The following is a 26,865-nucleotide window of genomic DNA, read 5'->3' on the forward strand; positions in this document are numbered from 1 at the left end:
TAGCAGTGTGGCTTCTTTAGAAAAATTGGATGTTTAAATGTGTTTTCAATAGAATATAAACACCTACCCAGCTGAATAATACTGGGAACTATTTTAACAGGGACTATATTTGATTTTAACGGTGAAACTTTAGCCCAGTTGAGCATCCTACAGGTAAATGATAAATCGTGGAATCACAGAATATGCAGAGCTGGAAGGGACCCGTCAGGACCAGATGCAAAGCAAGAAGTGCTTGTTTCAAATCTGACCCAGATGGGTATTTATTGACTGTCATCAGGAATGTGCTGGCTCTTTAATAATAACCTGAGTAAACAAGAGATGCTGCTGTCAGGCAAGTTCCTGATGGGTGGGGTGGAAATGGGACTATAAACTAATGTATTGCAAACTAGCTTTAATCTTCATGAAAGGGAGTGATATCTGCAGCAGACAATTCAGGTTTCTTATGGGAAAAACTCAGGCAAGTGTTTATGCCTCGTTTTTTTTTAAATTAATCTCAAAAATACTAGAGGGCCTACATCAATCGCTGCTCAGTGTGCCCAGAACTCTCTAGCTGGGGCTTGTGTAGTTCGGTGCTGAGATTTGTCATGTTACGGTTCTTTTGGTGACAAATCTCTAAGTGTCGTTGAAGTTAATAAGTTCTGTGGCCATATAATAAAATTGTAGCCCCTGAAACAGTTTTTTTTTTTTGGTTATACCTGGGTTTTTCTACAGTTCTAGGTATGTTTTGATAGCTTCATTCCTCCTTCCCTCTTTTGGAGGCAGAACAATGTGCATTTGAACAGGTGCCTAAGCTGTGAAACAGTTGAATGTAAGTAGCTGATACTTGGAAGTAAATTCTTCTATCATTTCAATTTTTGTTTTCAGGTTCCTGCCAACTTGATGACCTTTGAATAACAGGCTAATTCCAAACAAACAAACAAAACAAAAAAGACCAATTCGAACCACCTCACAACTGAGAAGGAGGTCCTGATGAAAAACGTGCCAGCTGTATCTGTGCCAGAACAGAGCCTGACCATTCGATCTCTGAACTCTGGAGCCCTGAACAAAACCACTCGTGGCTGGGGGGCAGAGTCCCCCAGATGAAAAATGGAGTTGCAACATGAATTGCCATGGACCACGCTTCGTTATGTTCTCTGAACTGACCTGTGGAAACCACTGCCTTAAAGAGTGAAAGGAAAACCAACACGAAACACCAAATAGTGTGTGTGAAACTTCTGGCGGTGCTGTGCTTGAGTTCAGTAGATTGTAGCTAGTTTGAGTTTCTTTTAACTTTATACTAATTTTGAAAATAACTCACCTTTTTAGGCATTCTTAAGAAAACAGGTAAACTGGTATTTAAGAGCTGTGTCTAAAGCTGTGTACGAACCGGGTCAGAGAGGTACTACGTGTCCTAGAGATGCTGTTTAGACTCTACCAGGAGTTGTGGATGGGAGCTTGTCCCAGGCACTCTCAGCCTGGAGCAGTGTTATTTCTCTCAGACCTACAGGTATAAAGTTTGAAACAGCAGTGAGTTTGCAAACCTTGGTCCTGCACAGGAGCCCGACAGCAGCACTTACACACCGAATACTGCTTTGGTACGTCAGGACCTCATTCCTGGTTAAAAACACACGGTTTGGGGTGGTCAGGGGGGGTGTGTAACACACAAAACTGAAAGCGTTGTTGGGGCAGAGCTGAGTGTTTTCTTCCCATTTGTTTCTACACCTGTGGCTCTCCCACAGGCACCAGTTGAGCGACAAAACACCAACACCCGGGTACAGCTCACCGAGACGCTTTCCTTCTCTGGGTGTCTGCTAATGACCAGTTAGGGACCACTGTTAGTGTGTGGTGTTTCATAATATCACTTAAGATCGACATTTTAAAGAAGATAGAGGCACAACTTCAAAGCTTTCACATTCTCATTTGGCAATAATTGATTTTAGTATCTGTCTTGGTCGAAGTAGTTGACGTCGTGTGGTGTTGATAACATGGCCTAAAGCAGACCTTACGTGCAGAAGCTCTTTTAATCTTCAGGCAAATAACTAATTTATTAGAAGGTAGGATAACCTAAGGAGAGAAAAGGTGTGGGACCGTTCTATCCTTGGCAGGAATCATTCTTGGTCACTGGAATTACTCACAGAGAAAAACATTACGATTGTAAAAAGGGAGCTGTTGCTTTATGTGTGTGTTTGATGCTTAAGATTTTGATTCTTGCTTTCTTGGGGTTTCCTTGACGTCAGCTAGCTTCCTGGATGATTAGTCTTTCTTTAATCTCCAAAAATTATGATCATTGTAAAGCAAGGAAATGTTGTCCCAAGATACGACTCCGATATCAGAACTTTGAAGTTTGTGAAAAACTAGTAACTGTTCCATTGACATTGTGGTTTAGTGGCCGTAAATACGCTTGCAGATTCCACCATGAATTCTCCTTTTTAAAAAAGAAACAAGCTACCTACCAGTCTGTTTCAGAGTTCTCTGATTATCTAATAAAGGTTTCTACTGGTAGTTGTTATTTTGGAAATGTATAGTTTGTTTATTGCATCTGAGTAGAAGCCTATAAATTCACTTTTGGGCTGGCTTGTTTTGTTGTTTTTTTTTTTTTTTTCTCCAGAGTCAAATTAATCTCGTTATAGAAATGATTAATTTCTGATTTCTGGCGGGCAAAAAAGAAGGATAATCCAGTCTCACAGAAAAAACAAAACAGCAAACCAAACATACAAACCCCAACCACTTGGTGATGTAAAGGGTAACAGGCTGGTTTATGTTTCCAGGAATTGTTCTGAATTGGCTCTTGGTAGAAAGAAAACAGTAGAAAGATGCTTCTGTCGGAATTACACCACAAACACTCGGAGAATTTGAGACCCTTTGCAGTTTTCTTGTTGCTGTTTGTGATTTTTTTTTTCTTTATGGGCATTGAATAGCCTATTCTGACCCTGAAGTCGTGAACTTTGGGAAGAGGTTGCTTGTGCTGAATCCCTCTGCAATTCACACATCTCCCAGCTTTACCCATGTTGGGTGTGCAGTAAGGACAACATCTTCATAGCCAGCAGTGTTATTTAGTAGACTTTGCACAACTTTAGTTTTGGGGTTTATTTTTCCTGTTTAAAGAATTACTTAGTGTGTTTTTTTTCTCAACAACTGAGTGGATTTTTGTTGTTGTTTTTTTTTTTAATAAGGTGCGTCCTTTTTTTTTAAGCGTTGCGGGCCATAAGCCTGTGGATTCTGAATTTTTAAATAAGCTATTCTGGGCTCATTGCAGCATAACTGTATCTGTTCTTTTTGTTAGTGAGAGGAAACATGCACCGGGGAGCCACAGCCTGACAGCACACAGCTTTGCTAAGGACAGAGCCAGGTCAGGACGTGTCATTTATTACTGGGGGTTTTTTTTGTGTTTTTCCAGCTGTTTTGAGTTAGGGTTTATGGTAGGAGGAGGGTGGGGAAAGCAGTTCACAAATCATCCTTTAATGAATTGTTGCTGTTCCCAGTTTACACTGTCCTTAGGCCTCCTGCTCTTCCTTGCTTTCCACCCTCCAACACGGGAGGTTCATGGGAGAGATGGAATATTGTGGGAGGAGTTCCTTAAAACGCGTGGCCATAATAACTGGGGCGAGTAATGACAACACAGAAAGCATTTTTGGCACTTGTTACAATGAGTAGTTCACTACTTTCCCGTTGTTGCCCTACAGGGCAACACAGAAACGTTGTCACGTTATGTGTTTGAAGATAAATGGTGCTCAGAAAGAGGGGGAGGGTTTGTTCCCTGAGGGAAAGCTGCCTCAGCTCAGCTTTGGAAAGACACAGAACAAGTCATAGGCACTGTAAAGAACGTAGTAATGCTCTTTTCTTTTCTTTTTTTTTTTTTTTTTTAATAAAAGAGGGAGTTAAAAAAATTAAATAGCTGAAACTAGTGCTGAGAAAACAAGGACAGCAACGAGCTCATGGTGTTCAGGTAAGACTGTCATCCAGACTGCTTCAGACAGTTGGCAGGTTTACTTTGATTTTTTATTTTCAAAGTGTGGCTCTAGTTCTTTATCTTGTTAATAACTGCTGAAACACTTCAGCTGATATTTGTCACTGTTATTTTTTTCTGAATGTTTTGATTTTGAAACTAAAGATGCCCATTGCAATTCCTTGTTTTGGTGGCATTTGAGCAAAAAATTATTCAGTGTAGATCTTCCAGTGAGACTTCACATGTAAATGTGAATCATCTGACAGCCACCCAGTTTTTTTAGCTAAACTGAAAGTTTTGGGAAAGATTGAAAACCAGGGAATGTCTGGTTTATGGAGCTGATGCAGTGCATTAGAAACACATAACATTGCACTGGTGGTTGAATACTCACTGCTAACTCTTATTTAATCTGTGCTACTTTTGGCTGGGTTTTTCAAACCTGACTTCTATCCCAGTGTTCTTAGAAAGCAAATAAGGAGATTTATTTTGTTAAAAATCCTGATAGTTTGGATAAACACAGCTCATCCCAGACACGTATTTCATTTTGCAGATGTTTCATGCCAGAGGAGTGTTATTCAAGCTGTTATGATTCATTAAGTATTTAGGTGCAAGTTATAGGCATTAAAACTACAAATACTAAATGAATGCACATAAATACTTAATGAACCAGCTTTAGCACCCAGCTTTAAAATTGTGTTTAGGGAAGTGTGCCCATTTGAAAACATCCTGGGAGCAGAAGAAGGAATTAAAAACCACAGCAGGGTTTTATTAGTTGTCTGTTGCTCACTGGAAGTGAATTCATCTAATCTAATCTTGCAACATCAGCCTCCTCTGTTTGAATTCATACATTTCCAACAATAGTCCTCCTCTGTTAGAATCAGACATAACACATGTTAACAGCAGATCCTTTCCCTCCCAGCAGAAGCAGTTGCAGGTTTCTGTGCTGCTGAGGCACGTGAGAAGTTGAGGTCCCTTGTGACGAAAGGCGAGTTTGATCTTGTGGTTTTGGATAACTGCAGTAAATCTTATCCAAATCAAGATAAGGTAAATCATGGGACGTTGTTTCTTCTGGCTCTGTCAGTGGCATTTTTCTTGATTTTATTTGTCCCTTTTTTTTTTGATATTCTAACTCACCAGCATTGGTAGTTCCAATATTTTTTCCATGGCCAGCTCTGTGTGCTGCAGCATCAGGACCCCAGGAGTGGTACTAAATCACATCAGTGAATTGCCTGTTCTCCTTGCAAAGACAAGCTGTGAAAGTTTTGTTACTCTTTTTAAATGTTACCCTTTTTCTTTGGCTTTTCTCTAAAAGCGTCTTGGGCGTGAGGTGGTTTGGCTCAGGAAAGTTGTCACTGAAAGGATCTGTACGAGTGGGCGTGGAATTTGTACTTTAAAACCCATCCTTCTGATTTGTGGTGCATCAGGGGGGGCGAGTGCTTGGATTTGAGGAGGACTTTTCGTCAGTGCCTTATTATTATCTTGGAGACCAATTCCTTTATTTCCGTGCTGAGAGTCCCACCAGGGCAGACCTTGCAGGCTGTGTCCTCCAAGGGGTGACATTCCTGGCAGTCGTTGCATTTCTGCAGCAGACAGTTGTTCAGACAGTTGTTTTGGTCGGTGTAAAATAGCTTTGCTTGAGTTTCTTTACTATTGTTTTTGTTTTTTTTTCCCTGTGTGTGTATAGCCTCTTTTTAGGAAAAATGCAGAGGTATTTGGTAGCTTGGGCTCGTTCAGCTTTTGTCAGAAGTAGCTCAGACCTCTTAAGAATTAATTTATTTTTATTTTGGTGTGTCTCTGAGTAGATTTAGTAGGGGGGAAAATTGAAAAGAGTAGTCCAGGTCATGGTCTAGACCACACGAGCTGAAGAGCTCACGCTATTAAAAAGGAGCTTTCTTTTCTCTCTCCCGTTTGGATGTAAACACTGAAGAACATTCTTATGAGAAGATTTATTCCTTACAGGCTTTTTGCTAATGTGAAATAAACACCACAGGAAAAAAACTGTTTGGGGAAAGAGGAGACTTGGATAAATCTTGGTCTTAATATCCCAAAAGCTCAGTTTTGTATCTTGTATTTCTGGTGCCAACACTATGTGGAGAGCACTGCCCTTCACTGGAACAACTGCAAGAGGCTGTTCTAGCAGCAAGGTTTCAGAAGCTTTGGAAGGGGAAATGAAAGAAAGAATGTGTTATTCTTATGCAATTAAATATTTGTTTTCCTGGAATACATCCTTACAAAAACACAGCAGTTTTTTTTATGCAGTCTTTTTATAAATTCAGATGTCAGAAGGATTATTTGCAAATTAGTCTTATGCTTTCTAAGAATCTTCAAAGAGAGTAGAAGGGTTGGGTGAAAGGAGAAAAAAACCCACAGATTACTTAGCTCAGCCATGCCTGTTGCAGAACTGGGCTGATGAGTTTTCTTGAAGTAAGGGAAAAAAAAAAAAAGTGCAGGAGATGAAATGAAATGCAAGTTCCTGCAGCTCCTGGCATGGTTCTGACTGTCAGGCTGCTCCTGCTCTGCAGTGACTGAAAGCACCGTGAATACTCCTTTTCCTTTGTGTGTTCCATCAGTGTATTATTGCTCTTTGTTTGGGTGGGTTCCGGCCTTCCCCTGTGATTCCTGAAGGAATTTCTTAACCATTCCAAAGCTGTTGACAGCTGAAACTGCGAGGCAGAAAAGCAGTATAAATGGATTAAAACGTTGGAATAAAGGGTTGTGGGGTGCCTTGTCTTACTGGCACTTCTGGCTCCTCGTGTACAGGAGCGTATCCGTTCCAATGCTGCTGTGCTGAGTTGGGAAAAGCACCAGGAAACCACAGATACGTTTTACAATAATCCTGTAAGGACCAACCATCACTGGGCAGGGGGATCGAGGTGTCATGCAGTAAACACAAGCCATTTTTAACGTTCCCTGCTGGCGTGAGGCGTTCTAGGGATAGAGGGGTTGCACTATGATCTTGCTGAGGGATGTGCAGTTTGGCCTCTAGCCTTTCTCTTCACCCTTTTTTTAATCCTTTATTCTCTGTGTGTGTGCGTGTGAAAATCGTGTGTTTGCATAAGCTAGTTGAAATGAATTGAAGAACAGGTTTCAAAAGTCTTTCCTACTGAAATAAATGATTTAAAAGATTGGCCTGTGTCTGAAGTCTTAATTTCTCACTTGAAACTCCTTGCATCGAGACCGCAGCCGGGTTTTGCAGTGTGGAATTTGACTGTTCGTTGGGAATGGTTCTGGGATCAGCTGGAATTTTGGTGTTTGTTTGTTTGTTTTTTTAATGAACCTCTGAAATGAAGTATATAAAGATACCATTGCCTGCTGGTACAAAAGAAGTCCAGAAACTAGCAGGGAAATACAGTTCATTGAAGAGATTTATGTTTGGTCTCAGAGATTGTTCTGTTAAATGATGTGGTTTTTCTCTCCCTGGTACTTTATCAGATCCTTTTCAGTTGTCTCTCTGTATTTAAAGACGTGATAAATTTAAACGGGCTGAAAGCAGCGATCAGGCAGATTGGCTCTTGAGGAGCAACTCCACGGCAGATAAACCAAAAATGAAGATTGAATGGATGGCACGCAAAGCCTTGTGTTTCCTTTGCTCTTTGTTCGGTGCTGCTTCTCCCCTCTCTGTGCCTTTGTTACTCTGTGAAGCCTTACTGAGCTGGATGGTGCAGCCCTTGGGGGGAAATGCTGTCGGGTCAGCTTGTGAAATGCTTGTCAGAGGGGGAGCCTCGGGCTCCTTCTCCTTTTCTCCTGAATGGAACAACTCGTTTCGAATGTATTTACGAAGAGAGAAGGAATAAAGTAGATTTTTTTTGGTAACCCCCTCCTTTTTTTTTCTTATTTCCAGATTATTGAATTTGAGGAAACGTTTTGTGCTCAGTAGTGTGAAAGGAAGCACAGAATTAATTAGCTGCTGATTTCTATTTTCCTCTTTTTTTTTTTTTTTTTTTTTTTTTTTTTTTTTTTTTTTTTTTTTTTTTTTTTTTTTTTTTTTTTTTTTTTTTTTTTTTTTTTTTTTTTTTTTTTTTAAATTCCTTTTGAAAGCTCTTTTTGTGTGGTTGGAGAGAGAGTTCTTTGGAGTATTTCTTTTAATTTTTTTTTTTCCCCCTAAATCAAGGAACACATCAAGGACTCCTTTTGCCTCTTTTCTTACGCTCCTGTCTCTCAGAATGCTGTTTCCAGGAGAGGGCCTCCAATCCACAGAGTGAGGACACAGGTGAGGGAAAGGCACCTGATCTTTCCTTGCTTCCCAAGTGGAATGATTTCTACTTCCTGCTGTCTTTTACCAAGGAGATATGCTGAGTCCATTAACTGAATGTTAAAATATTATGAAAGAATGTTTTGAAAGAATTGAAATATCCTTGATTTTGGAACCTCATCTTTTGTTTTTTTTAATCTTTTTGCATGGGAAGGAACCACAGTGGGGGGGAGAGGGATTCACATCTGTGGGAGAAGCAGAAACCAAACCACAGTGTATGAAACAACTAAGATGAAAGGAGATGGTATTTCCCCCCTAAACCTTCCCATCCTCCCTTTTTTTATATATATTAAGCTTAGTTTTTGGAAGTGAGAATGTTAGGTAACAAAAAACGTAAGCAGATGATACGGGTTTGTCCTTGACAGAACAGAGGAGAGAGATGGTTTTTAAAACAGCAAATAAATTGAATACAGAAGATTTCATCCATGCTTCCAACTTGTAAGTAATATTTTTATTAGTTTTTCACTTAAATTGAGCATTATTACTGAAACGCACATCCTTACATGGGTGATATTTATCTTTACATTGGCGTTTGCCTCTTTCATTTTTAGTTCAATTTGGTACTTAAGGATAAAATTCAGATCCAAAATGAAACCTTCAGCTTGTCTTCCCGGGCTGGTACAAGAGACTGTTGCTGCTGTGCAAAACCAGCCTTTGCTAAATTACTTTGCTCTGTAAATTTATCTTGCCCTGTAAAAGAAGTGTGTATTGTGTGACAGAGCATGTCAGGCATCTGATGAAAAATCCCAGTGTATAAAACCTTGATTCTGAGGCATTCAAAAGGGCCTCTCTCGAAGAGACCTGCAAAGGGAAACATGAAAGTGTATTTTTTTTCAGGTTTAAAAAGTGTGTGTGTGTGGGGGGGGGGTCTATGTGTACCAAACACAAAATGAGACCACACCATTTATGAAGCTAAAGAGACACTAACATAGCCAGCAGCAAAGTGCTGATCTGTCTTCCATTTGCTTTTCAGGTAGGAAAATGTTTCACTTCTGTTGTGGAAAAGGGATAAGGACCTGAACTGTTTTAAAGTCAAACAGTACACCTAAACATTTGATTAATTCATGGCTTGGTGAAGATGCAAGTCAAGGGCAAATAGTGGCCTCTGTTGCTCATTGCCTGACTGCAGATGTAATGTTTTAGAGTGACTGGAATACAGAAACAGCTCATGAGAAGAGGGAGCCGTTGCCTCAAACAGGAGCAGTCCCACAGCAGTGGCTTGGAGACAAATTGGTGCTGGTGTGAGTAGCTCAGTAGTGTTTTATGACAGAGCTGGGAACAGCAAATGCAAATCTCGAGTTCCTGGTGCTGAAGCAGCAGGATGCTCTTTAATGAGTATAAACACGTATCTAAGATTTACTCAAAGCAAGCCAGTCTAAATGGGATAGCTGTGATTTATTAGAATTTCTTGATTTGGGGATATTTGGTGTTGGCAAGCATTTGATAAACTTTTGATTTGCACTACACACCCAAAACACTGTGAGTAAGCTGTTGGTAAGCCTGAGTCACTCTCACCTCAGTAATCAGCTCCCCTTCAGTATTAAATCCAGAGTGTTACACCAGTGCTGCTTTTGTTCTTATTCCCCATCTCTGACACTTGTATCAGAGGCTACAGAGGAAGGACTCAACCTACAGCCTGCAGGGAATGAACTTTCAGCCAGGTAAGGTAACTCCTGACGCCTGTTATGTATTGAAATCATCACAGTTTCATTTTCTTAGTGTCATTCAACATGATGAGGGCTTAACAGTGAAAATGTTTCTGCTAATGTTTCCTCTTTTCCAAAAGAGGTAGAAGCTATGCATGTAAGAGGATAAAGAGCAGAACTAACATGTTGTGTACTCATCAACACAGAGCCAATATGAAATACACCCAGGCTTTCCTTTAAATCTTGGTTTAAATCCTGGCAGAGACACCTGTGTGTTATTACTTACTTTTAGGAGTCAAAATGTGTCATGGGATGTTGGCACACAGGGTTATTGCCCACAGCTTTGCATTTCATTTCGTAGAATCCCTGAATGGTTTGGGTTGGAAGAAACCTTAAAGCTCATCTCATTCCAACCCCTGCCGTGGGCAGGGACACCTTCCACTAGCCCAGGGTGCTCCAGGCCTTGTCCAGCCTGGCCTTGAACACTTCCAGGGATGGGGCAGCCACAGCTTCTCTGGGCAACCTGTGCCAGGGCCTCCCCACCCTCACAGGGAGGATCTTTTTTTTTTTCAAATATTTACTCTAAACCTACTCTTTCAGTTTGAAGCCATTCCCTCTCATCCTGTCACTCCAGACCCTTGTAAATAGTCTCTCTCCATCTTTCTTGTGGACTCCCTTCAGGTACTGGAAGACCACAGTTAGGTCATTTGTGAGTGAGGTTCCTTTCAGGATAAATCCATTGGCCATTTGGATATCTGAGAATATCTCCTAGCCATTATAAACAGACATATCATGCCTGCTACTATGGCATCTAATGAATATTTACTAAACAAGAACTTGTTTAAATCATACTAATTGTGCTGCTGTTCATCCAGTGTCTGTGGATGAGGAAGCCCAGGGGTTTCGTGGGGCTCCATGCAGACAGAACCATCTCCTGCACCCAAAGGAGCTTATAATGTCAAAAATAATAATAAAAAAACCCAGTCTCTACACAAAGCTTACTGAGCTGAAGAGTTTCCAATAGCACATCAGTCATGCTCCCAAGAAGTGGTTTATTAAGATTAATGAGGCACTGGGACAGCTGTGACAGAGGCCACTGCTCCTGCTGAGGCTTCTGCCAGTCTCAGAAGGGGTAACCCCTTGGTCTTCTTGCCATTCTGTTTGCCTACAAGTGGCCAGGGAAAATATGAGTAAAATAGTTAATTTAAAAACACAAAGGAAAAAATGGTTTATTAGGTCGAAGCATAAAAAGGAAAGTACACAAAATTCTTAATTCACCCACTTACTCTGGTCCTTTTCAAGAGTCAAAGGAGGTAACAAATCCTGCAAGGCTTATACATTTATTATTTTCTCTACCTCAGTGCTTTGTGTTGCTGTTTGATCCTTGAAATGCTGCTTTTTCAGTGCTGAAGGTAAACCAGCAAATGCACTGGGCTTTTTTTTTTTCTTTCCTCCTGCTGGGCATGTGGGAAAAGCTTCCAAAGGAGGCTTTTGGGATGCATCAGACCAGTTCACCTTGAGCTCATCCAGTCCTTCAGCACAGCACAAGTTCTTTAATACGTTGTTCTGCCTGTCATTTCTAGTTAGATAATGACAGTGAATGCTCTGATGGTATCAGCCCTGCATTTGTTCCTGCAGTGTCAAGGATATGCAATGAAAATGTAATAGGGAGTTAGATGTAAAGGAAAAATATGCTGCTGGCAAGGAAATAACAAATTGGATTAAGTCAATGCTGTTCTGGATGTTGGTAACTAGATGAATTTTAATTTCTCATGGTTCCTTAAGAAGAGCCATTTAGGCACACGACACTTCATATTTTAAGGTTATGTTACTGTTTTAAATCTGCTTCCTAATTCAGATTATTATTTTAAAAATGTATTATTCCCACATTGTGAAACTTGAAGCTGCTCTTTACCCATATACTGGAATGCAAGAAATGGAAAGGAAAAAGCTAAAATAAGAGAATATTGTTGCATGAACAGATGTGCATAATCTGGCTGCTGATAAAAGGTTTCACACCCCCAAGGAGGGCAGGTTCCTGCTGCAGCTCCTCAAAGGAGCAGTGGGGAACAAACCCCTAAGTGTTTGGGGTTTGGTTTTTTTTTTTTGGTGGGGTATAATCAGCTACTCTGAAAATACAAATTTAAATGATGCAGCTTCTCCAAGTCTGGACTCTGATTCCTTTGCTGATATTAGAACATTAATCAGAAAAATGGACAAACAGATGTTTTGTGCAGTTGATTTTGTGTCATTAATTACAAGCCACAGAAAAATGTTCTTTTAATTTTTCCTGAAAGATCAGGCTGAAGGTTTGAAGTCATAACACATTTCTTGTGGTAGCCCAAATTGAAGTCATGTGAACGGAGAACTGTAAGGCACACCCGGAAAGTGGGATTGGATCTGTGAAAGCATTGACAGTGTGTCCTGTTCCTGTATTATTTTTTAAGTTAAAAATGAAACAAAGCCTTCAAGTGGCTTTTACAGTTAGTTGACAGTGCCAGCACACTTAAATCTCCATTAAAACTGAAGTTGCCACGCTCCTCATTTTAAATGGAAATTGTGTTCTGGTGGTGTCAGTAGAGAGCTTTTTTTCCCTGCCACTAAAATGAATGTATTAAAGTGACTTTTGATAAGAAATCCCTGTGAAGATGTTTGTCTTGGTGATCTGCTGCTGCTTTAGATGAAAATTCCTATACCAGTCAGCATGTGGGAGGATAAAACTTAATTATTATTTTTTTTTAATTCCATCAATTCAACCCCAATATATGCTGCTAGATACTGGAATAAATGTGGCTTGTGTCTGCCTGGTCTGGAAGAGGTGTCTCATCCCAGTGCACAAAGGCTGTTTCTCATTTTGTTGCTTCTTTTTTTAATTTTTTTTAAGCAATATGTATCTTTCCTGCTGGCATGTGTCCATTGGTACATGTGTATAAACAAATTGGGGAAATCCTCAAGTACCTCAGGCTTCTGCTTCTCCTGTTTCCTCCTTCCCCAGCTCCCAAGGAAGTCGAGTAGCTGTGCCAGGACACCCTCAGGGCTGCTTTTGGGGATCCTTTTGGTTGTCATCTTCCAGCCTGCTCCAAAACCTGTCCCTGCCATCTGCTCTGTAGCAGCCCTTTGGGCAGAACCCTTCCAGGCATTCAGGGAATAAGAGAAAGTCTATTTTTTCTGTTGCCACAAGACTCAAAGCAGTCCATTCAGGAAAATGCTGTTACCTGTGCTTTCCAGCATTGCTGATCCTAACTAGAAAAAAAAAAAAAATCAAGTTTAGCTGATGTGGAGCACTTTCCTTGTTGATTCCTGAGAGATTGACTCTTCAGTTGAGAACAACAATGAATTTTTTTTTTTGTTTTTCCTTGTTACAGCTTTCATCCAAAAGAGATTGCCAAATGCTTTCTGGATCACACAGAACAAAAAGAGAAATTCTTTCTGGCACCTGTTGGGTCAGCCAACAGTAAGCAACCAGTTTAGCCAACACTGAGCAACGAGTTTACCCAACTCATGAAATACAGAACCTGATTTTGTTAGGAATTACAGATCTTTCAGCCATCAAGCAAGAAAAAAACCCTATCCAGTTTAACCTGCCACTTACCAAATTTCCTTTTGTTCTTCCAAAAATGGCCAATGGGTTTTTAATTCTTTCAGTGGGCCTGACTTAGTCCCCTTTATTCCTGGTGTTATTTCCACGCTGTGACTTAGAGGGCACCTCACTGCAGCCAACTGCTTGGAGAGGCAGAACACCTGTCAGAAAATGTTCCCTCCCCCTGGAAGGGCTGGGAAGCACCAGCTCCAGGATTGTGTTTCCAGTTGGTGCCTGTGTCTGAATTGGTTTGTGGGATTAAACCCCAGCCACGCTTTTTCTCCCCCTCTCGGCGTTCCTGGTGCCCAAGCTCACTTTGCCATGTGTCGGAGGTTGTAGCTGGTGCAGGGCAGTTGCACAGGGTGGGCTGTAATAGTGAAGACCCTGAAAGCCCAGGCCAAGCACACTTTTGTTTATTTATCTTTTCTTATTTTCCATTTCCTTCTTGTCATTTTTTAAGGCTGGTTTGATGGATCATTTCAGATTGACACAATTAAGCAAAATTCCTCTTTGGATTGCTGATGATTCCCCCCTCTGTTTTATATTAACACTGAGAATTTGTTGTGTTAGTGATCAAGAGGCTCTTTTTTTTTTCTCCTCCTACCCTGCCTGAGATTGTTCAAGACACGTTGAACAGAGTCCTTAATGATTTCCAGTGCTTTCTCTTGACGTTTTAGTTTTGGAGAATGAGCAATGCCTCCACTGGGGACTTCCCTGGCAGATCCATGTCTGAACAGCCAGGGCTGGCTTCCAAGAACATTAAATTCCAGCTGCTTTTCCATCCAAGGCAAGGTTAGTTTAGTATCCCCCTTCCTCCTGTGTCTTTACAGCAGGAGATATTCCAGCCAACGCATTCGTCATGTTTCTGAGCCTCCCTGCTGCTTGATTTATGCAGAGAGGACTGGAGAGAGAGATTCCAGAGCTGTGGGCTGAGCGTGGAGAGCCTGCAGGTGTGCAGGGGGTGGGCTGGTCCTGCATGGCTGGGCATTCCCACACAGACCCAGAGCTGAGGTCGTACCCCACGCACCAGACACGCAAGACACGGCAGTGTGGGGTGCCGGTCCGGTGGCGTGGGTGGATGTTGTGGGATGCTGGAGAGGCTGGATGGGGTGAGGGATGCTGAGACAGAGCTGAGTCTCACATCTGAGGTCGCCTTCCTCATCCGTGGAAAGCAGTATGGGGAGACACCAAGTTAAATTGTAGATAAGAGGATGTAAGGCTTCAAGGAAATCCACATTATCTCTCTATGACGCTCCCTGCTATTTGTCCATGTGGTGCAGTTCATTCACCCTGTGAGGCCAAGCAAGTGACTTCTGCCTGTGTGGTGCTTTGTTGGTTTTTTTTTAAGGTTAGTTATGCATATTTGGTGCCTGGCTTAACTTGCAGAGACATGATTTTCAGTGCTATAATGGGCTGTTTAATCCCTCTTGTCAAGTGGGAGTTAGTTTGAGTATGTGGCACATTTGGAAGTTGAGCCCATCCTGACCCAGCAACTGGTGCAGTTGAAATCCAGGCCCATCAGCTGCTGTTTAACCCTGAGACTTCTGCATGTCCATGTCTTGTGTGAGATGCACCTCGAGGGCTCTTGCAGGGCCGGTTCCACACGGGCACCACGAAAGGCACCGCAGTGTTTTTGGAAACCCCGAACGTAGCCGGTGTCCAGCTGGTAAAATTGTCACCGTTCACAGGCCGATGGAGCTGTGGAAATTTCCCCAAGTGGAGGATCAGCTCCAGTGTACACAGCTGGGAACCAGGCTGAGCTCAGTAACTATCTGTGCTCAGCTCCAAGCCCAAGCCAGCGGGGTTGCACACGGATATTTCTGCTCGGTAGCAGCACGTGGATCAATGTCCTCTTGTTTGCTTGTGTCCGTGCTGTCCCCCGCTCTCCTCCCCCTCCGAACTCAGCAGTGCCTCACACCACAAGGGAAAGGCATCGTAGGTGAAAACTGATCACCTTTTTCTGATGGTTCCGAGGGAAACTTTACTGCCTCTACACTTTAACCTCTCCAGCTCTGCTTATCATTTGCTGCAAACATTTTCATGAATGGTTGGGGTTGGAAGGGATCTTGAAGGTCATCTCATTCCAACCCCTGACGTGGGCAGGGACACCTCCCACCAGCCCAGGGTGCTCCAAGCCCCGTCCAACCTGGTCTTGGACACTTCCAGGGATCCAGGGGCAGCCACAGCTTCTCTGGGCAACCTGTGCCAGGGCCTGCCCACCCTCACAGGGGGGAATTTCTCCCTAATATCCCATCTAACCCTGCTCTCTGTCCGTGGGAAGGCATTTATCACTTGTCCTGTCATTATGTGCTCCAAACAGTAAATATTTATAGGTGTTTTTTCCTCATTGACAGCACTCTCACAGGCCAGAAAACTTAAAGGAGGTTTTGCTTAGGTCTGGTTTTTCTGTTTGTTTGTTTGTTTTTTTCCCTGTGACTTTGTTTCCCCACATTTGTCTGCAGATCTGTACTAGGACCCAAACCACTTAAATGCTTTCAAGTCAATCCTTTTCTACCCCTGGGTATTCAGCTAGTATGGTAAAATGTTTTGTTTGTCTTTTTTTTTTTTTTTTTTTTTTTCCAGAGTCTATGAGATCATTCAAGTATGGAGACTTGGCAGCTTCTCTGTGTGTACAAAGACGGCTGTTTGAATGTCTGACTGAGTGTCTTTCTGGCTGAGGATAAATTATTTGGTGTGTAAAATGAGAATTTGTTGCTTTATCTGGCATGAAAAAGGTTCGTTTATTATCAGTGTCCCATCATGATTTACACTGGACTGCAGTTTTCTATCTTTTGGGTTTGGTGTTTTTTTTTTTTTCACTTTTTATGTAGTAAAAACATAGGTCTTTCTTTTAAACAATTTGGTAGTAGAAAAGATCGTAGTAACAAGTTAGTGTGGTTGTAAGACCAAGAAAAAGCATTGCAAACCAGAAGATAAATGGGAGTAAATACAAAAGTAATTGGTGGGATTGGATAAACGAGATGGATGTTTGCTTGGGCTTTAGCTGGTCATTTACACAGTGGTCTGTGTAGAACTGAATGGTCACTGCAAACAGTGTAATCTATGGAAAAGATGTACAGGCAGTTTTATGAGGATTCTTGGTAAAGGTAGAACTTTAAAAAAAAAAAACTCATTACTTTTAAAATTCAGTTTTGGTATCCAAAATGCTTTGTAACTCTTAATTGCGAGAAAAAAAAATATATTTATTTTTCTAAAAAGATACGCATACATGGTCCAATACTTGCAGCTCTTGTAAGGTTAGAAATTGGGTGCATTTTGCATACACCACTGCCTCCTGATTCAGAGGGACACTGGTCTGGCAGTCTGTCTTTCCTGGAGGAACCATTTGCAAAGATCCAGTGCTGGGGCTGTTTCCTCCCGTCATGGAGTGTGCCATCTATCTGCAATCCCTGCTCTGCCCTGCTGAACTGCTTGGAATGCTGAAGGGATGGAATATAAAGGTGCTTTTTTTTTTTTTTTTTTAAATACATTTAATGAGCATCACAGCTTGATTTGCACCATCTGGGTTCAACTTGAAATAGTGTTGCAAAAAGTGAAACATCTGTACATACAAGCTAGAAGAGATTAATAGATGTTATTTGCTTCTAAATCCTCCACTACAGATTAGCAGGGTACGCCACCTCCCTCTCTCCTCTTTTTTGTTTAAGTCACACAGGCAGCCAGTCCATCTCTATTGATGCTGTAACACAGAACTACCCTGGTTTGGGCATCTTTCTTTTCCCCCAGGGCAAACAAGTGTCAGTCAATATTCATCTACATTTCTGAATCTGACCAGTCCTTGTCTCTCATAGCGACTGTACACGTGCCTCTCACGGGGCAGGTCGAGCTTCTGTTTTAAGCAGTGTTTGAAAAATGCTAAAAGCAGAAGAATATGGTAAATGGGTATAATTTCCACACACTGTTTGTTTATCTGGTTCCATTCTTCCTGTAGAAAGAAGTCAAGAAACCAAGATATAACTGCTAATCACAAGGTGGGACATGTCAAAGCCCTGTGCTTACCAAAGGAAAAGCTGTTCATCCTTTGGCTGTGTTTCAAACCAGAAAACAGGGATGGTAAAATCCGTGCAAAAGAGCCTCTGCCTTCGCTGGTAACTCCTGTAGAACTCAAGTGCTCATCTTCTCTTTGCACAACCAGTGTTGTGGTGAAGTGCTGGAGTAGCATCCTGGCCTCTGTGTGTGTATCATCCTGGCCTCTGTGTGTGTATCATCCTGGCCTCTGTGTTTCAGGAGCTGGAGCTGCTGCCTTTTTTCTTTTCTTTTCTTTTTTTTTTTTTAGCAGCTGAATTTCTCCAGCATCCATGTGGATTAATTTCCAACATACAGCGCATTGCAACTGAGTTAATGTTGGAGCTGGAAGATGAAAGATAAGCGAGAGTGGGAGGGGAAAGAAAAACAGAGCAACAGCCACGAGCGCTGCCAATAAGAACTAAAGAAACAACACCAAACAGTTGGCAAAGCAGCCTGTGGCTTCTTTGATAGTCCCTCATCACAAGTAATAAAACACCTTTTGAGTTGTTCTTTACCTACTGGTTGTAAATCCTCGTGTAAAGCTGCCTGTGTTTCCCACAGTCCTGGGGACCTCACAAAAGCCCCCGCTCTCCTGGTGTCCAGCCTGCCCAGCACACGGAGGAGCAGAAATATCAAGGTGGGAAAGGTGGGAATAACCGAATTTCTCACTCTCTCCTTCAGGTTTCGCTGCTGTAGAGGTCTCCCACCTGAGTGTGAAGTCCCCATTTTGGAACAAAACAGTAGCACATTCAGCCTCCCTTACTTTTGCTGCGAATCACTGCAGCTGTGGTATGTATGAAGCTGGTACTGTTGTGTCTTTTTTAATGGGTTTTTAGATGTGCCTGGAGGTTTGGGGAATTTCTTATTTCTTTTATTTGTATTTTTTTTATTCCGGCTGAAATCCTCTGCTGTTTATATTTAAGCAAAAACCTCCAGCAGGAATGAATAAAATCAAAGAGCATCATTAATGTTGAAAGGCAGGTCGGAGGCTGACAGATAGGCCTGGCTGAAGGGGCCTTTTCAGGAGGGATGGGGCAGGCAGGGGTTTGGGAACAGAGCAGCCCCTTTCCCTCCCTATCTCTCTGCGTGCTCCTTTTCCCCGTCATCTCTCCTGCCCCACATCTGTCTCCTCTGCCCGATGCTCATGTCAAAGCCAGGGTTTCACCAACAGTGGCGAGTTTCAGCAGCATCCAAAAAAGTGAGGCTTGTTCAGCCTGTCCAGCCCCTTGGCTGCCGCTCCCTCTGGCTCTCCAAGAGCAGCAGCGCTGTCTCCCGCTTGGAGAAGCTGCTCCTTCTGTTTTCCAGTGGAATATCTGATGAGGTTTCAGTTTCCACACTATAATGCTCTTTAATTCGGGTGCAACTTTTAGCAGGCTGTTTTCACTCAAACACACTCTGAGGGTTTTTTCCCCCCTTTGTTGAGTTCCCCACGTCGAGTGACCTGGTGTCACATCGCTGGCTCCTTCTGGCCACGAGTGTGTGGGCTTTGGTAGGAATTCCTGCCTTTATCCAGGCAAAAAATCCTGCAGAGCGAGTCTCACTTCTCACTGTGCCTTTTCTATAGCCCCCTCTTCCTAAAACAATGCAAGCCAGGCTGGGCAGCAGTGCTGCAGCAGACCAGCCTCACAACGTGTCTGTGACGGGAACATGACAGAAAAAGAAACTTCATCTCGAGGAAAAGCAACTGGCCAAGATGGAATAACGAGCCAGTGTTTTATTTTTGCTCTCTTGCATTGTGCAGTGAAGACCCATGAGAATTTGGGAGAGAGGAGAATAAAGGAAATGATACAGACTTTTTTTTTTTTTACAGTGTAAGATGCCAGGCTTCCTTGTCTTTTTAAACTCCAGAAAATTGGACCTCTGGCGCTCTGAGGGAATTTTGTAAAACTTTCCAGCCAGTGTTACCCCAGGTTAGTGGTGTTACCAGCAGCAAAGAGGAGTCTGTGCTTTTATGAGACCATCAGTTTCTGGCATGTATTTACTACCTTGTCAAATAGTTTTAGCCGATTGTAAAAAACTTCAGGGAGCTGCTGGGACCTTGTTTAAGGTCATCTTCTGGTGCTGGTCTACCCAGAGACTTTTGAAATAGGTGTTTTCTCAAACTGGGTCTGGTAAATGAGATATGTGGGTGAATTAATAACCTAGTATTTAATTCAGGGACTGGAAATATGCCCCTTCCCTTTTTAGATGTGCAAAGGGGGAAAAAAAAGAAGTCATGCAAGGACAGTGGGGGAAGAAGTCTTGACAGTCCTGCAGCAGGGCTTTGGACAGGGATGTGGGAAAAGGGAACATGAGCACATGTACCCACCACGCAGCGTTTCCACCATCAGCCTGCTTGTAGTCTCTGCTCCTGTCCCAGGCCAAGCTAAAAGCATCTCTCTGAAATGTTTCCTGTAGCAGATTTTCGCAGATGACTCTTGTGGGCCCAGATGAAGCTGTTTCCCAAAAACCTTTCTCACAGGCACGGCTCAGTCTTGGCCTTCAGGGTCTGCTGATTTCCACTGTCTTTGTAGCACACCCACAAAATGGTATTGAGTTGGACTTTGAATTAATGCCAGGAGATGAACTACAGTTGGAGTTGGACCTTTGGGTCTTGTCCGTGGTATTCACACCTGGTGGTTTCAGCTGATGTAGGGCTGCTTAGAAAACCGCTGAGGATCTGTAGGGAAATACTTGCTTCATCTTTACAAGTAGCCCTGCCCTGTAATACTCTGATAAGGTTTTCAAAATGTATTGATGCTTGTCACATTTTCAGCTTCAGGTGGCCTGTGTGTTGATACTTCACCTTTTCTGAACAGCAAAGCCGAGTGCGCTCCTTGGAAGAATTCTGTGTGACAGGACAAGGGGGGACGGGTTCACACTGAGAGAGGGTAGATTTAGATTGGGTATTAGGAAGAAATTCTTGCCTGGGAGGGTGGGGAGGCCCTGGCACAGGTTGCCCCATCCCTGGAAGTGTCCAAGGCCAGGTTGGATGGGGCTCTGAGCAGCCTGGTCTACTGGAAGGTGTCCCTGCCCATGGCAAGGCAGTTGGAATGAGGGGATCTTTAGGTCCCTTCCAACCCAAGCCATTCTGTGATTCTATGTCAAAATGCCTTTTATCTAAGTGCTCTTTGCTGTCCATAATTCTGGCCATTAGATTAAGCAAGATCTGTCCATTATGCTTGTTTATTTCTTTTTTCATTGACTTTGAAGGGTTAAGTGTATCAATAGGAACAGCTGTTTTATTGGCCTGGAGTTCTAAGCTGCCAAGGAGCTTTCCTACTGATTTTAACTCTTGCAAGCATTAGTTATTCCAAGTTATTTATGGTTGGGCTTGTGTGCTTGGCTTTTTTTCATACAGGGGGAAAAAAAAAAAAGAAAAGGAAGAACCCCCAAACTCTGGTCTTGGTGAATCCCTTTGAGCTCAAGCAGCAAAACCAAGTGGGAATGTCTGGGTTATTTCTGAACTCCACTAATGTGGACCTCCTTCATGAAAGCAACAGGATGATGTCATGTTCAGCAGTTCAGGAGAGGATCAGAGCATGCTCCCACCAGTTCAGCACATCCCAGAGGTAATGCTGTGGGCTAATATCCCAAAATAAGGCAAAGAACTACTTATGCTTTTACTTTTTTATTTTTATATAAATGTGTGTCTATGTATTTGAAGAGCTTCTTGTACAGATTCTTAGAAGAACAGAATTTTTGAAAGGAGTTTTGGTTTCTTGGGAATTACTTTTTTAATATTTTTAATATTTAATGAGTTCCCAGTGTTTTGCTGCAGAAGGTGAGGCTTTGGCCACAGGCTCGTTCAGAAGCTTCGTGCTTTGCTTTATGTTGCATTTCCAGTGTTTCAGTGGATCCAAAAAAAAAAAAAAAAAGGCCAAAAGTGTAATATTTGACCTTCCAAAGCTGGTAATGGTTTTTTTGGTTTATTTTTTTTTTTTCTCTCTTTCCTTTCACCCTTTTCTCTTCATGGCAAAGAAATAGCGTAAAACATTCAGCGTTTTTTTCCAGGCAATCTGTTCTTTTTCACCCTTCTCCTCCTCTCCCTGGAGATGGAGGCCCCTGCCATCCTTTGAGATGTCAGGAATTTTAGGAGATGATTTATGCAGCAGCATAAAAAGGCAGGGGACCATGGAGCGAGGGTCAGACATATGGTAGCAATGATCATACACAATATATACATGCCCAGTAAAGCAGCTTCCCTGCATGTCTTTGAAGATGCTACGAGAATATTTCCTGGGTAGCAAAGTACTTAAGAATGCACCATCTATTCTAATCCTGCCAAACAGGAATGGCAACAAACAAATATTTCTTTTTTTCTCGACCAAAATAAGTTAAATGCCTCTCTGTGTGGAAATGAGATTGCAATCCTCATTTTCCTTCTGACTTGACTGTAGCTGCTGAGAATAGCAGCCCCTCAGGTCTCTGGTAATGCAGTCTTCACCTCAAAGAGGGATTCTGAAATATTTAAGCGTCTCTCTCTCGTGAGGCTTCTTGTTTCCTATTTGTTTGGTGTTGCTAAGCAATGCGTTCAAACCCCCAAAGTTAAAATTTACAACTCTCAAATTGTCCCTCGGCCTTCTCCTCCAACCCTCGCATCTGTAATGGGTTTTCCATCTGCCAGTTTTCCCAGGTCGCCCCATCCATCCTCAAGTCTGCAGAGGAAAAAGCCTTGTGGTTGAGAGCGGGGTTTTTTTCCCTTTTTTTTTTTTTTTTTTTTTTAGCCTCCATCTGTAATTAATTTCTGTCTGTTTGGGGCAGGGGGAAGTGGGAAAGGGGAGGTAGAAAGTGAAGTCACTCTCTCCCTTCTCCAGTAAAACGCAGCATTTGGCAAGTGTGATTGTAGCTCCTCGGGGCATTTTCGCCTCTCCCTTCCACCCTCCAGCCCTCACCACCCCAACTCCGGTGCACGGCCCAGCATCTCGGGGAGGGCAAAGTGCTGCTCTGCTCAGCTGGAACTTCTCCTGCCTGTGTGGAGCATGTGGGTTTGGTCTGTGCTGCAGCCCACATCTGACACCGCAGTGTTTCTCCTACTGGGGCTGCTGCAAAAAAGCTGCTGGCATCCTTTGGAAAACTTCCTTCTGTCAATATTTGAATTTTCGAACCCCCTACTAAATAGCTGCCGTGATGTTTCATTTTTAAAGGCTTAAGGAACGGCCGCAGCGGTCCCAGTCAATATTCCTCCTCTGCCATCATCTAGTGCAGCTGTTCCAAAATATTTTTATATTTTTATGTTCTGCAGACCACCAGGTAGCTTCGAGCTGGAGCTGGGCTTGCTGTGAGGCTGCTCCCCTGCCTGGTGCCCTGCTCTGCTGTGGAAGGGGAAAGCTGAAAGAACCAGCTGTTTTAAGATCATGGAATCGTTAAGGTTGGAAAAGACCTCTAAGATCATCAAGTCCAATCATCAACCCAGCACTGCCACCATGCTCAGCTCGAAACTGTGTCCTCAAGTGCCACATCCAGAGGGTTTTTGAATGCTTCCAGGGATGGTGATTCCACTACTTCCTTGGTCAGCCCATTCCAGTGCTTGACAACCCTTTCCATGAAGAAATTTTTCCTAATACCCAATCGAAACCTCCCCTGGCACAACTTGAGGCAGTTTCCTCTCATCCTGTCATTTGTTACCTGGGAAAAGAGCCTTACCTCCATGTGGCTAAAACCTCCTCTCAGGGAATTGTAGAGAGTGATAAAGTCCCCCCCCCCAAGCCTCCTTTTCCCCAGGCTGAGCCCCCCCAGCTCCCTCAGCCGCTCCTCATCAGACCTGTGCTCCAGACCCTTCCCCAGCTCCACTGCCCTGCTCTGGAGTGGGCTGTTTGCTGCCCTTCTTTGCTTATGTAAGAGGAACATGAAAATCCTGAAATCTAGGAGAAAAATGTTCCCTGTCAGGATGGTCAGGCCCTGGCACAGGTTGCCCAGAGAAGCTGTGGCTGCCCCATCCCTAAAAGTGTCCAAGGCCAGGTTGGATGGGGCTTGGAGGAACCTGGGATAGTGGAAGGTGTCTCTGCCCGTGGCAGAGGGTTGGAATGAGATGATCTTCAAGGTCCCTTCCAACCCCAAACATTCTGTGTTCTATGGAAAATTGGACCCTTGGCTATTTTTGGAGATCTGGGCTTTCATCTTCTTGTTACTCCACTGCAAGTCAAACTCCAGGAGCATAGACTGAACATCGCTGTTGTGCTGATTTGAGTTCCAACACCTCCTTCCCACCCACCACTCCTCCCATACTCTTCCTGGTGGCACAGCTACTGTGCAGTCAGTTGGTAAATGAGATGGGATAATTAATCTGTGTTAAATATATACTGACTGATTTTGATGCCAGATTTTTTTTTAATTTAAGCCAGTTCTGCTGTTCTTCTTATTGCTGTGGTATTGGCACAACTGCAGGGCTGGCAGAGGGATGGGAGGATAAATAGCGAGGAGCGTGGCAGGGGCAACTTAAATTGATGGTTCTGCTGAAAAACACCCCTGTTTGTCAAACTGCTGCCTGATACCTGAGGCAGGACGTGTCCTCTGCAAGGCCAGCACACAGTATGCTGTCTGTCATCGTACAGGCACGTTCTTCAGTATTGCTTTCAGCAGGAGCTCTTTGGGATGATGTCCTTAATACTGATAAGAAGGGGCACATTTCTGAATAATATGACGACTGAAATGCTGAGTAGTCGGTAACTGCAGAAACTTCCTGAGCCAGGAATCGTCCCCGTTGGACATCCAGCCATCTGTGCCTCCAGTAACCCTCTCATAATTACAGGTTAGAAGGGGAGCTGTTACATGAGTGTTGTAGAAGGCAGGCTGGACCACTGGAAGTTTGAAGAGAGCTGCTGGGAAGGGGAACTTTGGAACTGAGGCCATCCCAGCAGAGCCCTGCAAAGAACTGGAGCTGGCCTGGGCAGTCACCCGGAGGGGATATTGTGTGTCACACCACACATCTGCCACAGCTGCCAGAGTACAGTGGGACCTTGTTTCAGCACAGCCAGGTTAGTAACGTGTCTGGAAAATAATTTTTGGCAAGGGGCAACTTAAACAGCTTTGTTCTGCCTCGGAGCCAGCTCTCAAAAGGCCGAAAAACACAAAATGGGTCGTGCCAGAGATGCTCGTGGTGGCCACGTACCTGTCAGGGAAAAGGGTGTGTACAGCCCTGGGTAGGTGCATGGGAAAGGGTTCTGGATCATCTGCTAAAAGGCCATTGTCCTGCAGCAACTGGGAATCCCACCAGCAAACTGGTAGCAGATTTGTAGTGGTGAACATCAACCCCGTTGCAGATCCCTCTCAATTCTCCCCTTGTCCCCAGACCACCATGACCGTGTGTTTGTCTCCCCATTTTAAGAAGTTTCCTTTTAATTAGATGGTTTTAATTTAATTTGAATGAAAAATACGGGAGGAAAGGGGGAGCTCTGTAACAAGCAGCCTGTGGTGGCAGCAGCCCTCTGAGGAGCAGAGTCATAAAAATAATGTGGTGAGAAAATTAGTCTGATTCCAGCATAAAAATGACCCAAATTTGAAATAACACTGACACCCTGTGGAGACGTGTGGACGGACCTTCTGCAGGGCTTGCTGATCCTTGTTCCTGATATTATAGGCTATTAATTATATTCCTTCCTGTCCTCTTTTAGAGAAAGCTTCAATTTTTTCCAGTGTAAGTTTTGCCATCTTCTAAGTCAGATTAAAAAAAAAAATATTTCTAATAGAAAAGATATAAAGGATTTTTATTTTTTAATCTTGTAGCTGGAGCCGCAAAAGCTCATTTGCCAATAAGAGGATGATAAGAAATATTCTACAAGATCTGAAGAATGTGCCTGCAGTGGGTTGAGTTTTCCTAAGGACTTTCTTCTGCACAGCTGGAAGCATTGGAGGGAGCTGCTCTGTGCTGAGGTGAAGTCAGGATGCTAATCATTCCCTTTCCAGTCTGGACTGTTGTTTAAAAATGCAGGAGCTAAAAGGCTTAATGGTAAATGTGTGTTTTGAATATTCAGAGCAGCAACTTAGTGTTTGTTCTTGCTGCGAGTCACTGAGATGATGGTCTGGCTCTCGGGAGCGTGTCCTTACACCTTCCTGTGCTTGTGTTTGTGCTGACTGTGGGCAGAGAGCAGCCCAGTTGAAAAGGGATCAGTTCCCCTTTGAGCACAGGATCTCCTTTATCCCAGGACTAAAGATCAGAAAGAAGAGAGGGTGGTTGTGGAGGAGGCTCCAGGTGAGCTGAGTGCAGCCAGGCATTGCAGGGGGGCTGGGGGCAGTCTGGGAGCTCTCACGTTTCTCATCCTCTGTCTGAAACCCCCGAGTGCTGCAAGTGCACTATTCACCTCAGGAATTCCTTGGTTTAATTAAATTCATCCAAGGGTGATAAGGTGTTCAATTCTCTAAGGTTTACATTGTCTGCAGAAGGGAAAAATGAGACAAACTGGGCTGAGCTGAGACAGAATATGCAGCAGAAATGCATTGTCACATAAACTCATTTCACTAGGGCTGGAGTTGTTGATCTCTGTGGCTGAGCAAGGCTGGATATAGTAAATCTTACAGTTCAGGAATCATTTTCCCACCAAAGGAATGATGTTGGTTGATCAGCCTCAGTGCTAGACCCTCATCCATCTTTGGAGATGACCTCCATCCTGGAAGAAGTTTGAGCTCCACTGTATCGACAGCTTTAAAGATCCCACCTCACTTCTCAAAATAATAGGTAATTTCGGGGCTGTGACCAAATTGCAGCATGGTTTTACTTCACTAACCTGCCATGTGAACCCTCCCTCGAGCTCTGTTGCTTTCATCTCTGCTGAGATCAGTATTTGATGTGCTCTGCAAAGCTGCTGCACGGGGAGCTCTGACCTGGCCAAGCAGTTGCTTGGTTTTCAAGTGTGAGCCCAATCCCAGTGATCAAGGAAGGGATTTCTGCACACCCCAGTGTGCATGTTCATAAAAAACTCTGAGATGAAAAGTATTTATAAACACTTAAAAGATTGTTATGGACAGGTCCAGCTTCCAAGACCGGAAACATTTATGGAAATAGGATTAGATTCAATATGTGAACAGCTTAGCCCCAAAAAGGCTGGGTGCGCTCTCTCCCTGTCCCTAAACCCCTAAAACTTCTTCTGGTCGTGCTCCAAATGCAAAGTCCACACTTTTGCCAGCTGTGGATGGGGTAACACGAGGCTGCCCCTCTGCCAAGCTGACTTAGGTCCAGAGGACTGCTGTTCACAGGGGATTATTTCCTTTGGGGTTTCTCCTGAATTTACTGCCCCTGAGCAGCACTGCAGCCTTCTTCTGAATGAAGGAGAAATGCACCCTGCACTCTGCAGCAGTTCCCTACAGCCATGGAGGGAAACAGTCATGGGGGGTTTCTGTATGGGTCAACTGGTACCTGTGGAGGACACTCAGCATCGATTGCTCCTTTCAAATAAAGGTTGGGTAAGTTTGAGCGATGTCCTGTCCCACCAGGAGAGGAATTAGAAGCCTTTTTCAT

The 26,865-nt window shown here is 43.3% G+C and overlaps 1 protein-coding gene and 1 long non-coding RNA gene across 4 annotated transcripts in view; both read left to right on the top strand.

Moving 5' to 3' along the window:
- RALGPS2 (Ral GEF with PH domain and SH3 binding motif 2) overlaps window positions 1-913 on the top strand; it is a 96,293-nt gene extending 95,380 nt beyond the window's left edge. For all 3 annotated transcript variants that reach the window (XM_027894174.1, XM_027894175.1, XM_027894173.1), the window contains one exon: window positions 865-913. In XM_027894174.1, coding sequence (XP_027749975.1) covers window positions 865-894 — 30 coding nt within the window. In that variant the 3' untranslated portion in view covers window positions 895-913. The remainder of the gene's footprint in view (window positions 1-864) is intronic.
- Window positions 914-18,192: 17,279 nt separating this feature from the next.
- LOC114062593 lies at window positions 18,193-25,594 on the top strand. The gene is made up of 3 exons (XR_003572418.1): window positions 18,193-18,221; window positions 24,163-24,388; window positions 25,143-25,594. It is a non-coding gene; the product is annotated as an uncharacterized LOC114062593 (long non-coding RNA).
- The last annotated feature ends 1,271 nt before the right edge of the window (window positions 25,595-26,865 follow it).

The sequence above is a fragment of the Empidonax traillii genome, unplaced genomic scaffold (assembly GCF_003031625.1).
Source record: "Empidonax traillii isolate 1590-97213 ecotype Southwest subspecies unplaced genomic scaffold, ASM303162v1 scaffold419:size1009643, whole genome shotgun sequence".
NCBI classification, from domain to species: domain Eukaryota; kingdom Metazoa; phylum Chordata; class Aves; order Passeriformes; family Tyrannidae; genus Empidonax; species Empidonax traillii.